We start from the raw sequence: 13,174 nt of genomic DNA, 5'->3' as shown, positions 1-13,174 counted from the left end.
CACACACACATACCCACCTGTCCAGCAGATGAAGGACTAGCACAGTTTTTCCTGTAAGTAGCCAGGATGTTGGCACACTGGGCCATCAGCTGTTCCCGGATGGCTTTAGGAGTGGAGTTCACCACAGATCTCACAGCTGCAAAGAAAAGTGAATATATGGATGGAGCTTAGACATCCAGGAAACATCCCTGTATTATTCCATCTGGTTGGTGAATGTACGGCTCCGAATCTGACTTCCTTCAAGAGACTCTTGAAGTAACGGAAATGAACTAAACGAACGGACACGGACCATGAACCAGCTTTCGCCCTACTTTATGTTGTATGTTGTAGAAATTGTATATTGTTGTACCATAAATATGTAATGATATATGTTGATAGAGTTATTAGGACTCAAATGACTGTTTATCTCTGTTATATTGTATCTGACCCTTACCTCTTCCCTCATGACATCAATGAAAAGCGGCCTGCGTGCCGATTTGAGCTTATCATGAATAAACAAAGGTTCAAACAAACAAAAAAAATGACTAAATTGCAAAGTTCTTTCATTTGCAACCACATATTCAACAAGAGCCGAGGTTTTGATGACGGAATGTGCACAGTGAACCAGTCAGAACTGCCCTAAAGAAGATGACAGACAGTCATCAAAACGTCGGCTCTGGAAAAATATGTGGAAAGTAAATGCTAACCTTTACAGTTGGTATACTGTAGACATGACCAAGTTTCATTCCATCCATTATAAGACGAAAATTCATGCTTGAGGCATACATTTTTGTACTGTTGTTTTCTAACAAAGGTTACATAGCTATAAAAATGCAGCAAAACAGTCACCCTGACAACGGGTTGCCGTGGAAACAGACCTTGTTTGGAGAGAATGTTCATGATGGCGTCCATCTCGCAGCTCTTGTAGAGGTCTGCCATGGTGCTGCAGCAGTTCAACGACAGGTTGTGCACTCTGAGTCTCCTCTGGCCACTCACACTGGTGTACAGAACCGCACACTGTAGAACAGAAATGTAGAACATTACAGAACTGCACACTGTAGAACAGAAATGTAGAACATTACAGAACTGCACACTGTAGAACAGGAATGTAGAACATTACAGAACTGCACATTGTAGAACAAGAACAATACAGAACAGCACACTGTAGAACGGAAAGGTAGAACATTACAGAACTGCACACTGTAGAACAGAAATGTAGAACATTACAGAACTGCACACTGTAGAACAGGAATGTAGAACATTACAGAACTGCACATTGTAGAACAAGGTTCAACAAAGTAACAACCAAGGCTAAACAGACATTGGGAGTGATCAAACGTAATTTGTGGGCATGCCCAGCAAAGGTAAAATCACTTGCATACACGTCTCTAGTAAGACCAAACCTTGAATATGCTGCAACAGTTTGGGATCCATACACAAAGAAGGATATAGATAAACTGGAGAGGGTGCAGAACCAAGCTGCCAGATTCTGCACGAACAACTATGAAAGGGGCGCTAGTGTAACAAAAATGAAAGCAGATCTGCAATGGATGTCACTTGAGGACAGGAGAACAATGTCCAGACTTTGCATGATGTACAAGATGACTAATAAACTTGTGGACGTACCGACTGATAAGTATCTAATGCCAGCTCAGAAGAGGACCAGAAATAGTCATGCTTTTAAGTACCAGAGTTATCAGCCAAGGATTGATGTGTTCAAAAATTCGTATTTCCCGAGAACCATAGTAGAATGGAACTCGTTGTCATCAAGTACTGTAAGAGCTTCCTCACTAAGTAGCTTTAAAGAACGGTTGCAGTCAGATATGCAAAGACTAGGTGTAACAGACCGTTCGGTGTAATATAACCAGCTGCTGCCGCGCCGAGTGCCTGCGAAGCTGGTGTGTTACGCCTAATGGCGGTTATACCGGCTATATAGATACAGATACAGATACAGATACAAGAACAATACAGACCAGCACACTGTAGAACAGAAATGTACAACATTACAGAAGTACATACTGTAGAATAGAAATCTAGAACATCACAGAACTGAAAACTACAGAAAATCCCATAACATGACAGAAACTGCACACTACCATAATGATTTCCTTGTCCCTTTTTACCAGTCTGTAAACCCCCAGGCCTTCACTCTATGGTCCTGTCTCTATGTTTGAGTGAGATTCGAACCCCTTACCACTCGATCCAAGAGCAGAGCACTGAGACCCCAACAACCCTCCTCACCTGGATGTATGCGCCCAGCTCTTCGCTCAGCTTGTCGTCGTGTTTGAAGTCGACGGCGACGGCCTTGTCGCAGTCCATGGCCCCCAGCTCCACGTCCGTCGTGTTGGACATGTAGAAGTTCCCCAGAAAGTCCACAGGTCGGAAACCTGAACCAAAACAACAATCAATCAACTAATCAATTGTAACAAGGGCCAGTGTGTGTAGGATTCCATACTACATAGGGTTCTAAAGTACGTAGTTGTTATTTGGAACGGGATCGAAAATCCGATCCCATTCTCTCATTTGAATAAATTTGTTGCCAGGCTTCATCATAAGCAGTCCTGTTTGTGTTGTGTCTCCTACTTCTCACACAATCATCTAAAGTTAGGTGTCAGAAATAAGCTGCTTCAATGTTTCAACTGCTTATGTCTCAAAACTGGCAGGCAAACAACGTGTACAGTTTGGCTGCACATGTGCAGTGTGATGCATTGCGGGTTATATAAAGTTGACAGCCCCTGAGACATAATAAAACACGTCTAGATACAAATATTTGCAGTGTCGTGAATTTGTGGTGAAGAGGTCACCGCGAAACTGAAACTGACGCAAATGTTTCAAAATTTACAGTAACAAAGTTCCCACCTGTGCTGGTCCGGACTCTCATGATGGCGTCGAACACGATTGGCCGCTGGATGTCCTGCGTCAGGTCCTGGATGAACCGCTCCCCGTCATTCACCGCCTGTCGACCAATCACAGATGACTACAGTTAGCCAATCACAGGCACTCACAGTTAACCAATCACAGGCACTCACGGTTAACCAATCACAGGTGCTCACAGTTAACCAATCACGGGTGCCCACAGTTAACCGATTATAGGTGCCCATGGTTAACCAATCACAGGTACTCACGGTTAACCAATCACAGGCACCCACAGTTAACCAATCACAGGTGCTTAGGTTAAGCAATCACAGGTGCCCACAGTTAAACAATTATAGGTGCCCATGGTTAACCAATCACAGGTACTCACGGTTAACCAATCACAGGTGCTAATGGTAAACCAATCATAGGTTTATGGTTAACCAATCACAGGTGCTCATGGTTAACCAATCACAACTGGACATATGCTGACCAATCGCAGGCAAACCATGCGTTAGCCAATCACAGGTACCCATGATTAACCAATCACAGCTGAACATAATTCTGCTGATCAATCACAGGTCACCATGAGAAAGCCAATCACAGATACTCATGATTAACAAATCATTACTGGACATATGCTGACCAATCACAATTAACCATGATTAACCAATTAAAGCTGGACAGACGCTGACCAATCACAGGTAACAATGATTAACCAATCACAGCTAGACTTAAGCTAGCCAGTCACTGGTTACCATGAGTCAACCAATCACAGATAACCATATGTTGACCAATCATAAGCTGTCAAATCAAAGGTGTCCATTTGTTGACCAATCCCAGGGGAACCATGAGCTGGCAAACCGTGCGGGAGCAAAACATGTACACCATTCCCCTTACTTAACACTTTACACTGGAAATCCCATCACCATTCTTCTAACACATCCTATTGATCACAATTCCATCACCATAATACAGAGTTTATCGCAATCAAAACATCTTTTCCTGATATACCTTTAAATTTTACTTTTCTGAAAGTTTTTTCTAGAGTACATCTACTACAACCTTAACCCCAGAGGTATGATGGCATATCAGCTGAAGTATTAGGATGTATATCATCTACAATCAAAACAATTGCTTGTTGAGATGACGATTATTCAAGGGACCAGCCAGTATCATCATATCATACATGAAGCAAAATGATTTCATTTGTTGCTTATGCTGTGAACTGGACTCTCTTCGGCCAATCCATGGACTTGTGTCCTGAAAGCCTTCATGATTTTTCTTTAAATAGCTTCTTTTTTTTTAAAAACAATTTTGCTAGTTTTTGGTAGATTATCAATACAAAACTGTCCCTTGAAATCCTATACCCACATTATGATATGAGATAATCTGGATTGATCAATCTCTATATCTAGTTCTAGGTGATTAGTTTGTTTGTATTAATGGGACTGGAACTGGTTAACCAGAGGGGTGGGAGGGGGGCGGATGACCTTGTTGAATGATACGTTACCTCCATAGGGTTATGGTGCTGAGTGGTTTGTTCCGTCTATTATTGCACAAAGGTTCGGCCGCACATGAAACAAAAACGAACAAAAACATCCATGCACGGTGAGCGATGTTAGAACTGACACTGACAGAGCAAGAAGAGGAATAAGGTAGTTCACAGTTTCAAGGTCGCAGAACACAGTATTAATGGGCGACCCCCGTGGACAATAGTAGTTCGGGTACGAAGTAGTGCGTCGCATTGCTAGAAAAGGCCGTAGTTTTTTTTCTGTGCACGTTAGCGAGGCTGAAACTGTGGTGAATGGCAGAGGAATACGTCAGTTTTGAGACAGTACGAGTTTGATTACGATGTTTGTTCGGTCGGGTTGGATTCGCGCCTGGATATTGTTACCGCCAGACTACTGTAAGTCGCCTGCAGTACGGTGACCTCCGCTGGGGTCATATCAAAGTGGCTTTAAAAAGAGAACGAGCCGGCAAATTTAATCTCATTTTGCAGATATTTTATAGATTGAACCTTGAAGTCAAGCATATAAAAATCTGGCACCCTAATTGTGCACCTTTCTATAAATTTTCAAGCGTCGAAGCATCTCACCTTGGGATCCTTAACTATATAAATCCCTATAGGAGAAATACTGTGGTCTGCAACCTCAAGTGTGCATGCGCAGCATGTGATGCATTGTGGATGACATGTCAAAGGTGAAGGCCTCCAGTAATACATTAAGAATGGCCAGGGGTCTTGAACTTTGACATATTACCCACAATGCAGCATACTGAGCAGGAGCACTTCAAACCTTGAACTAACTTATACTTAAAGCTATAGGCGTGTCTACAAAATGAACAGGAAAGTATGGACAAGGAAAACTATTCAATAACAAATGAAAATGTTTCAAATTGGATTTCGAAAACCGCATGCTAGAAGTCAGGTTTATGCAGAGACCAGAGTAAGAAATGATATGTAAAGGAAAAGCATGTAAATTGTGAAAAATCATGATGTTAATATAATCTATGATCATAATATGACTGTGTGTTACTTATTGTTTCACATTTCCTACATGTATGTGAAGGAAGAGGTCTAAATCTGCGCTTGAGGAAACGGTGTTGCTTTTTTACCAAACCTACAAACACTGCTATGGACTTCTAAACCATTGGGCCTCATTCTCCAATGCTTTAAGGTTGTTACAGTTTACCTCAACAAAAACCATGGTTTATCTGGGTGGGTGAGTTTTTTCCTTGAAAGGAAATTAAGCCGTCTTGTATCACATCCTTTGGAACAACCTATTCTAAAGAGGGGTATTCTGGACTATACCACCCTGCTAAGGGGGTGATCAGTAAGCTTACAACAGGCTACATTTGCCATGTTTGAGAACCATTGTATGTCATGGGAGATCATCTAGACTGTACCACTGTCCCAAGGGGGGTGGACTGTACCACTGCTCTGAAGGGGTAGACTGTACCACTGGACTGTACCACTGTCCTGAAACGCTGGACTCTACTACTGTCCTGAAAGGGTGGACCATACCACCGTTCTGAAGGGGAAGACTGTACCACTGTCCTGAAAGGGTGGATCATACCACTGTCCTGATGGGGGTGGATCATACCACTGTCCTGAAGGGGGTGGACTGTACTACTGTCCTGAAGGGGAAGACTGTACCCCTGTCCTGAAAGGGTGGACCATACCACTATCCTGAAGGGGGTGGACTGTACCACTGTCCCAGGGGGGTACCTACCGTGAAGAAGTTGTACTTGTAGAGCTGTCCGCCGGTGAGCTTGCAGACCTCGGATATGGTGGCCACGTCCACGTACTGGTTGGGGAAGAGGAAGATGTCCACACAGCAGCCCTGCGCCACGCACTCCTTCCCCAGGGTCTGGTAGAACCCGGTCTGGGGCTGGAACAGGGTCTGGGGGGAGGGGAGAGAGCAAAGATAAGAACGCAAGCAGGAGCAGAGGCACGGGACCTTAGTCCCCCTAACCCTAACCCTTCCCCCGGGTCTGGGAGAGAGCAAAGATAAGTACACAAGCAGGAGCACAGTTACAGGATCTTAGTCCCCCTAACCCTTCCCCAGGGTCTGGTAGAAACCGGTCTGGGGCTGGAACAGGGTCTGGGGGGAGGGGAGAGATTAGTACACAAGCAGGAACACAGGCACGGGACCTTAGTCCCCCTAACCCTAACCCTAACCCTTCCCCCGGGTCTGGGAGAGAGCAAAGATAAGTACACAAGCAGGAGCACAATTACAGGACAGTAGTCCCCTAACCCTAACCCTTCCCCAGGGTCTGGTAGAACCCAGTCTGTGGCTGGAATAGGGCCTGGGGGGAGAGCAAAGATTAGTACACAAGCAGGAACACAGTTACAGGACCTTAGTCCCCCTAACCCTAACCCTTCCCCAGGGTCTGGTAGAACCCAGTCTGTGGCTGGAATAGGGCCTGGGGGGAGAGCAAAGATTAGTACACAAGCAGGAGCACAATTACAGGACAGTAGTCCCCTAACCCTAACCCTTCCCCAGGGTCTGGTAGAACCCGGTCTGCGGCTGGAACAGGGTCTGGGGGGAGAGGAGAGATTAGTACACAAGCAGGAGCACAGCCACAGGACCTGAGTCCCCCTAACCCTAACCCTAACCTATCCCTAACCCTTCCCCAGGATCAGGGGCAGAGGGGAGAGCAAAGATTAGCTTGAAAGTGTTGGTAGAAGCTAGACATCATTCTGAGGCAAATTTGAACCACAAAGTTGAACTGTAATTTCCAACACAAAACTGGGACTTTCCCTTATACTTTTCGACTCTCCAGCTGCAGTCTATGTCATTGCTGGATAAGGCCACACCAATTTAATTTCTTGGTTAACGGATTTTTCTTTTCCAAAAAAATAAAATTTCAGAAAAAAAATTCATGAAAACAGAAGGCTGGGCCAGCCCTCTGTTTTCATGATTTTTTTTCTAAAATTTTTTTTTTTAAATGAAAAATGCGTTAACCAAGAAATTAAATTGGTGTGGCCTAAGGATAAGTCCAATTTTTGTTGGATTTCCCCGCCCTGTTCCCACCTTCTCCTTGTCGGTCCCCAGCAGTTTCCTGTCGTCCCTGTTCTTCAGTTTCCCAGGAGCCTCGGCGAGCGGCAGCGACGTCTGGAAAACAAACAGCTTCCCCGCACAGTCCGCCGCCTGGGGAAACAAACAAACAAACAACAAATAAACAACAAATAAACAACAAATAAACAGCTTTCCCGCACAGTCCGCCGCCTGGGGAAAAAAAAAAAAAAAAAACAACATATAAGCAACAAATAAACACATTGGCGCCATGACCTACTCGCGAGAACACAGAGAGGAGCCTTTCCGGTGTTCGGCAGTCCACCAGGACAAATTTGTGTCTTCAGGGCCTGGCGGGGACTACATCCCCTATAGGCACCGGTGCAAATGTGACCGTAGCATGAGCTGAACTCTACAACAGAGGTAAACTTCAATGTCTAGTACGTCAGTTTGAAGAAATAAGTCTGTCAATGAAGGTCAGACATCCAGGTAATAAGATACGCCAAATAGCAGTTACTCAAGCAACTGGATATGACTTTGGAAAATGGTCAGACGTTTCAAGTAGCATCCACTACCTTTTCGTCAGTGCCTCTGAGCAAGATTTGTCAATCAGCAGGTTTTTAACCACAAACTATGAATTGATATGCAAATAAAGTGAATACAATTTTAGATAGGAAAACAAATTAGACAAAATCAGGACAATAGCTCCAAGGCTGGAGCCCCAAGTGCCAGACAGTTCGACAAGTAGCCCCCCTTCCCTGTTGAGGGTTGTATTGAGGTTGTTGAGGGTGGCATAGTACATCCTCTACAGTAGTGGATGCTACTTGAAACATCTGCCTGAGTCAGTGAGTGGTTCGTGCCGTACCTTGAGTGCCTCGAGTCCGGCCTGCACGACCGGTCCCAGGCAGATCTCTGTCTCCCTCGTGTCGGAGAACATCTGGGGAATCTGTTCCAACAAACTGGGGAGAAAACACAGCTCCATCAGACAGGCGTTCACTGTCAGGATTCATTCACATAATAATCATTCAGAACTCCAGTCAATCATTCAGGATTTTAGTTAGCTTTTTCTTCTCCACAAACACGGTTGGGAGAAAACACACATCCATCCCTAATACCCAAGCACTGTTCATGAGTTATTCTGGGAGTGTAGATACACCTGGTTTAGGAGAAAATACACATACCATCACCCCTGTCCATCAGTCAGGGCTCAATTCTCCTTACCTATCCAGAAAACATCCCCTTACTTTAAGGAGAAAACACATGTGCATCATGTACAATCTCTCTACACCACAGACAGGTTCCGATTCTCCTCACCTATCTATGACTGCCCGTGCCTCCTGTACGGTGACCAGGAAACCGTCCAGCAGCGGCAGAAAAACGTCGGCGACGTCGGAAACAACCAGCATCTGGGGCTGGGCCAGGGTACCCTGGGAAGGAGAGCACAACTCAATTTAACAAAATATATTACAAAAAAAATACTGGCAGCGTGGCCCCCAAATGTATGTGCTACATATGTCAATTTTCAGGTACAACTACCTTCATAAGAAACCACACCATGTAGGGAAGCAATGGTCTGATGTTTCAAATGAAATACAATACTACTGTGCATCATGTGATATCAGTTGTCCCTTCAATACTAAAGAAATGAGATGGCAGATTCAAAAAGTGTTTTACTTCAGGTTACTTTATACTCCTCAGCTTCTTGAAGGTGGACATGATCTTGGATGACCCTATCCTGACATGTCTTTAGCGTAAGGGGATAAGACTGACCTTGACATTGTAAAAGTGCAGCACTTTGTTGAAGGTCACAAACCCGACTCTGATGGAAGATTCCTCCTGTCCAGCTTCCCTGCAGGAGGGGAGGGGGGGAGAAAAAAAGTTTTTTTTTTGTTTTCTAGAGTTCTAACAAAAACTGAAGGCTAGGAGGGAAACTTGGCACTGACTACATTCACCCCCTGAGACTGTGTACACTATGTACCAAGGTACAGGGATTCCTCTTGGGCTTTGTTTCCATGTTATCTTCCAGTTTAGCAGAACCCCAGAACTTGTGCCATATCTTCTGAGTCAAAGTCCAATTTGATATCAAATATACATACCCCTACACAGGAGTGGTATCATCCAGAACTACAGCATACAGTCAGTTTCTGGACTGTACCACTTCCCTGGAGGGTGCATACACCTAGGTAATGTGATATTTTCCGACTCAAAACTCCAATCTAACGATAAATAAAAACACCCTTGAATAACAGTGGTGTCACCCAGAAGGACAGCATACAGAGGGAGTTTCTGGACTGTACCACTTCCCTGCGGGTGCGTACCTGGGTAGGGTGTCGAGCAGTCCCTTCAGGTGCTTGGCGAGCAGCGGTAACATCCCGTTCTTGACGCTGTTGTACGACGCTTCGATCATGAAGATGAAGGCTGGCGGGCTCGGAGGCTGGTTATTCTGGGACGGGAAACGCGCAAATTATACACAAAACATGATTGGGCATCAGAAACACATGTTATTGTTATACACCAAGGCCCAAAGAGACAAGGCGAGACAGATTCTCCAGACGATTTCCAAGCCTTCTTCAGACTATTTCCAAGCCTTCTTCAGACTATTTCCAAGTCTTCTTCAGACTATTTCCAAGCCTTCTTCAGACTATTTTCCAAGCCTTCTCGAGACCATTTCCCAGTCTTCCAAACCCATTTTAAGCTTTCTCTAAACCATTTCCAAGTCTCCGCTAAACCAGGGTAGTTAACCTTGTTGTCAAAACCCATCTCCAAGCCTTCTCCAAAGCAGGAGACCCCAAACTGTGCGCCAGAGTTTCCAAGTCTGGAGAAGGCTTGGAAAAAGTCTGGAGAAGGCTTGGAAAAAGTCTGGCGAAGCTTTCTCGCCACGTCGCTTCGGGCTTTGGTAATGATATGTTAACGTCTGCATGCAATGTAATGTAAGTGTAAGTAGACTTGCATCCAGCGACATGCTTGTGTTTTGCTGACGTTTAATGTCTAGTATTTGCTGTAAATGGGAAAATTTTTACATTTTAGAACTAACCTAGAAAACAATAAAAATTAACATAATGGTCAAATTGAAAGACAGCAATCTGTTTGGAATAAAACGGATGATAGCAGCTGGTTTTTATTTCAACTCCCACTACTTCAAAGATTTGCTACTACCAGTTCAAAGGCTTTCATATAGTCTACGTGAAGTTGAGAAAAGCAAATTTTCGTCTGAAGATATCCAAACAGCTCAAATGCTATTTGTAGAGCTTTTGGAGAGAGGAAAGAAAATGATATTTTCTGCTTTTTTTTAAAGGATGTATTAAGAACTTGACAAAGTTATTAAATCATTTCAGTCAGAAAGACTCTGTTACTCCAATCTCAAGATTCCAATACCATTGAATCTTCCTATTTGAAAAAATCTCTGAAAGTACATGTACATGTACCATATATATTGTACGTACTAAATTTGACGTCACCAGTTGAGAGTTTTCCTACAAAAGCAATACAGGTTTAAGCAAATGAAATGCTGTGTTATAAGTTAACATTAGTGCACGGCGCAGACATGGCTTCGTTATGAACTCGTGTTATGGTTAACTTTGCAAGCGGAAAGTTTGCGACCACAACCGAGTCCTTACGACGTCGCTCTCCGTGCCGCCCTCCCCCGCCTGAGCCACGGGCTGCACAGGCCCCGCCCGCTGCTATAGCGGAGAAAACCAGCATTCAGCCAACAAAAAATAGGGAAAAAACAAAGAAACTATATATACCAGCACTATATATACATAAGGCAAGTCTTCACTTCAGGTGCTACATTGCCACAGTAGAAATAAAACCAGCATTCAGCCAAACAAAAAATAAGGAAAAAAACAAAGAGATCCTTGTCCTCAAGAGCTCAGTGCAAGAAACAAAGAATTAAGAAAAAAAAAATAAGAAATCCTCATCCCTCAGCATTATACACATGCCTCAGTGCAAAAATAATTTCACTGTAGCAAGTAAAATTTCAGACATTCAAACAAACAAAACAAGGAGAAAAAAAGAGCACTATACGCATGGCAAAAAACATCTCACTTCAAGGATATTTTGATATTAGTGCACACCACCAAGTTAGATATTCCATACCACCTTACACCCAGCAATTGTTTCAAGTCAACGCTGCATCCTTTCACTTGTATTTTCAGCTCTTGCCTTTATCCATGCAAATCCTACAGGAGAACTTTAACATCCCATGACCAACCATCCAGAAAAAACATTCACAGACTGCAGCATCATAGCTTGACAGTTCGTCTGTGTGGGTAGGAATCATTCTGAAGTTGGACTTAACAGAGACGGTTAGCCATAAACTTCCTGCAACTTATGATCCACTGCTCACTGAGTCACGTGTTCTATCTGCATAACGTGACGCCACAGAAGCGGTGGGTTGATCTGAGTGGACTGGGACGGTTGAAAATTTCGATAAGTCCAATTTTTATATTGGAAATTACATTTCAACTTTGCAGGACTCTGGTAACAGCTCCGCCTGTGTGGTGTAGCCAAAAACGAGGCTTGTTTGTTTCTTTGTTGGTTTGTTTGTTTGCTGGCGTACTCACTTTGCAGTAATCTAGCGTGGCGATGAACTCGTAGGACCCGCAGGCGAGCTCCGGCCTCTGGTACACGTCTATCCGCCGTCCCGTGTGGTCAAGATGCGCGAAGTACGTGTCTGGCACTGTGGGGAGGGGGGCACAGGAGGGGTTAGAACAACTACACTGGTACACATGTATCTACACTGGCACACATGTATCTACACTGGCACACATGTATCTACACTGGTACACATGTATCTACACTGGCACACATGTATCTACACTGGTACACATGTATCTACACTGGCACACATGTATCTACACTGGTACACATGTATCTACACTGGTACACATGTATCTACACTGGTACACATGTATCTACACTGGTACACATGTATCTACACTGGTACACATGTATCTACACTGGTACACATGTATCTACACTGGTACACATGTATCTACACTGGTACACATGTATCTACACTGGTACACATGTATCTACACTGGTACACATGTATCTACACTGGTACACATGTATCTACACTGGTACACATGTATCTACACTGGTACACATGTATGTACACTGGTACACATGTATCTACACTGGTACACATGTATCTACACTGGTACACATGTATGTACACTGGTACACATGTATCTACACTGGTACACATGTATCTACACTGGTACACATGTATGTACACTGGTACACATGTATCTACACTGGTACACATGTATCTACACTGGTACACATGTATCTACACTGGTACACATGTATCTACACTGGTACACATGTATCTACACTGGCACACATGTATCTACACTGGTACACATGTATCTACACTGGTACACATGTATGTACACTGGTACACATGTATCTACACTGGTACACATGTATCTACACTGGTACACATGTATCTACACTGGTACACATGTATCTACACTGGTACACATGTATCTACACTGGTACACATGTATCTACACTGGTACACATGTATCTACACTGTTACACATGTATCTACACTGGTACACATGTATCTACACTGGCACACATGTATCTACACTGGTACACATGTATCTACACTGGCACACATGTATCTACACTGGTACACATGTATCTACACTGGTACACATGTATGTACACTGGTACACATGTATCTACACTGGTACACATGTATCTACACTGGTACACATGTATCTACACTGGTACACATGTATCTACACTGGTACACATGTATCTACACTGGCACACATGTATCTACACTGGTACACATGTATCTACAC

General features: G+C 43.8%; 1 protein-coding gene across 12 annotated transcripts in view; it reads right to left on the bottom strand.

The window, feature by feature from the left end:
- LOC136448253 (protein transport protein Sec24C-like) overlaps nt 1–13,174 on the bottom strand; it is a 28,583-nt gene that overhangs the window by 5,550 nt on the left and 9,859 nt on the right. For 5 of the 12 annotated variants that reach the window (XM_066447566.1, XM_066447568.1, XM_066447571.1 and 2 more), the window contains 13 exons: nt 11,918–12,033; nt 10,970–11,032; nt 9,671–9,795; nt 9,123–9,201; nt 8,667–8,779; nt 8,218–8,311; nt 7,371–7,487; nt 6,066–6,236; nt 4,346–4,381; nt 2,839–2,935; nt 2,221–2,366; nt 858–996; nt 18–136 (listed from right to left, as the gene is read on the bottom strand). In XM_066447566.1, the coding sequence (XP_066303663.1) occupies nt 18–136; nt 858–996; nt 2,221–2,366; nt 2,839–2,935; nt 4,346–4,381; nt 6,066–6,236; nt 7,371–7,487; nt 8,218–8,311; nt 8,667–8,779; nt 9,123–9,201; nt 9,671–9,795; nt 10,970–11,032; nt 11,918–12,033 (1,415 nt within the window). The remainder of the gene's footprint in view (nt 1–17; nt 137–857; nt 997–2,220; nt 2,367–2,838; nt 2,936–4,345; nt 4,382–6,065; nt 6,237–7,370; nt 7,488–8,217; nt 8,312–8,666; nt 8,780–9,122; nt 9,202–9,670; nt 9,796–10,969; nt 11,033–11,917; nt 12,034–13,174) is intronic. The other 7 variants (XM_066447575.1, XM_066447576.1, XM_066447577.1 and 4 more) reach the window with 3 other exon arrangements.

The sequence above is a fragment of the Branchiostoma lanceolatum genome, chromosome 14 (genome assembly GCF_035083965.1).
Source record: "Branchiostoma lanceolatum isolate klBraLanc5 chromosome 14, klBraLanc5.hap2, whole genome shotgun sequence".
Classification (NCBI taxonomy): Eukaryota; Metazoa; Chordata; class Leptocardii; order Amphioxiformes; family Branchiostomatidae; genus Branchiostoma; species Branchiostoma lanceolatum.
The sequence above is the reverse complement of the archived record's forward strand: the minus strand, read 5'-3'. Positions and strand labels throughout refer to the sequence as shown.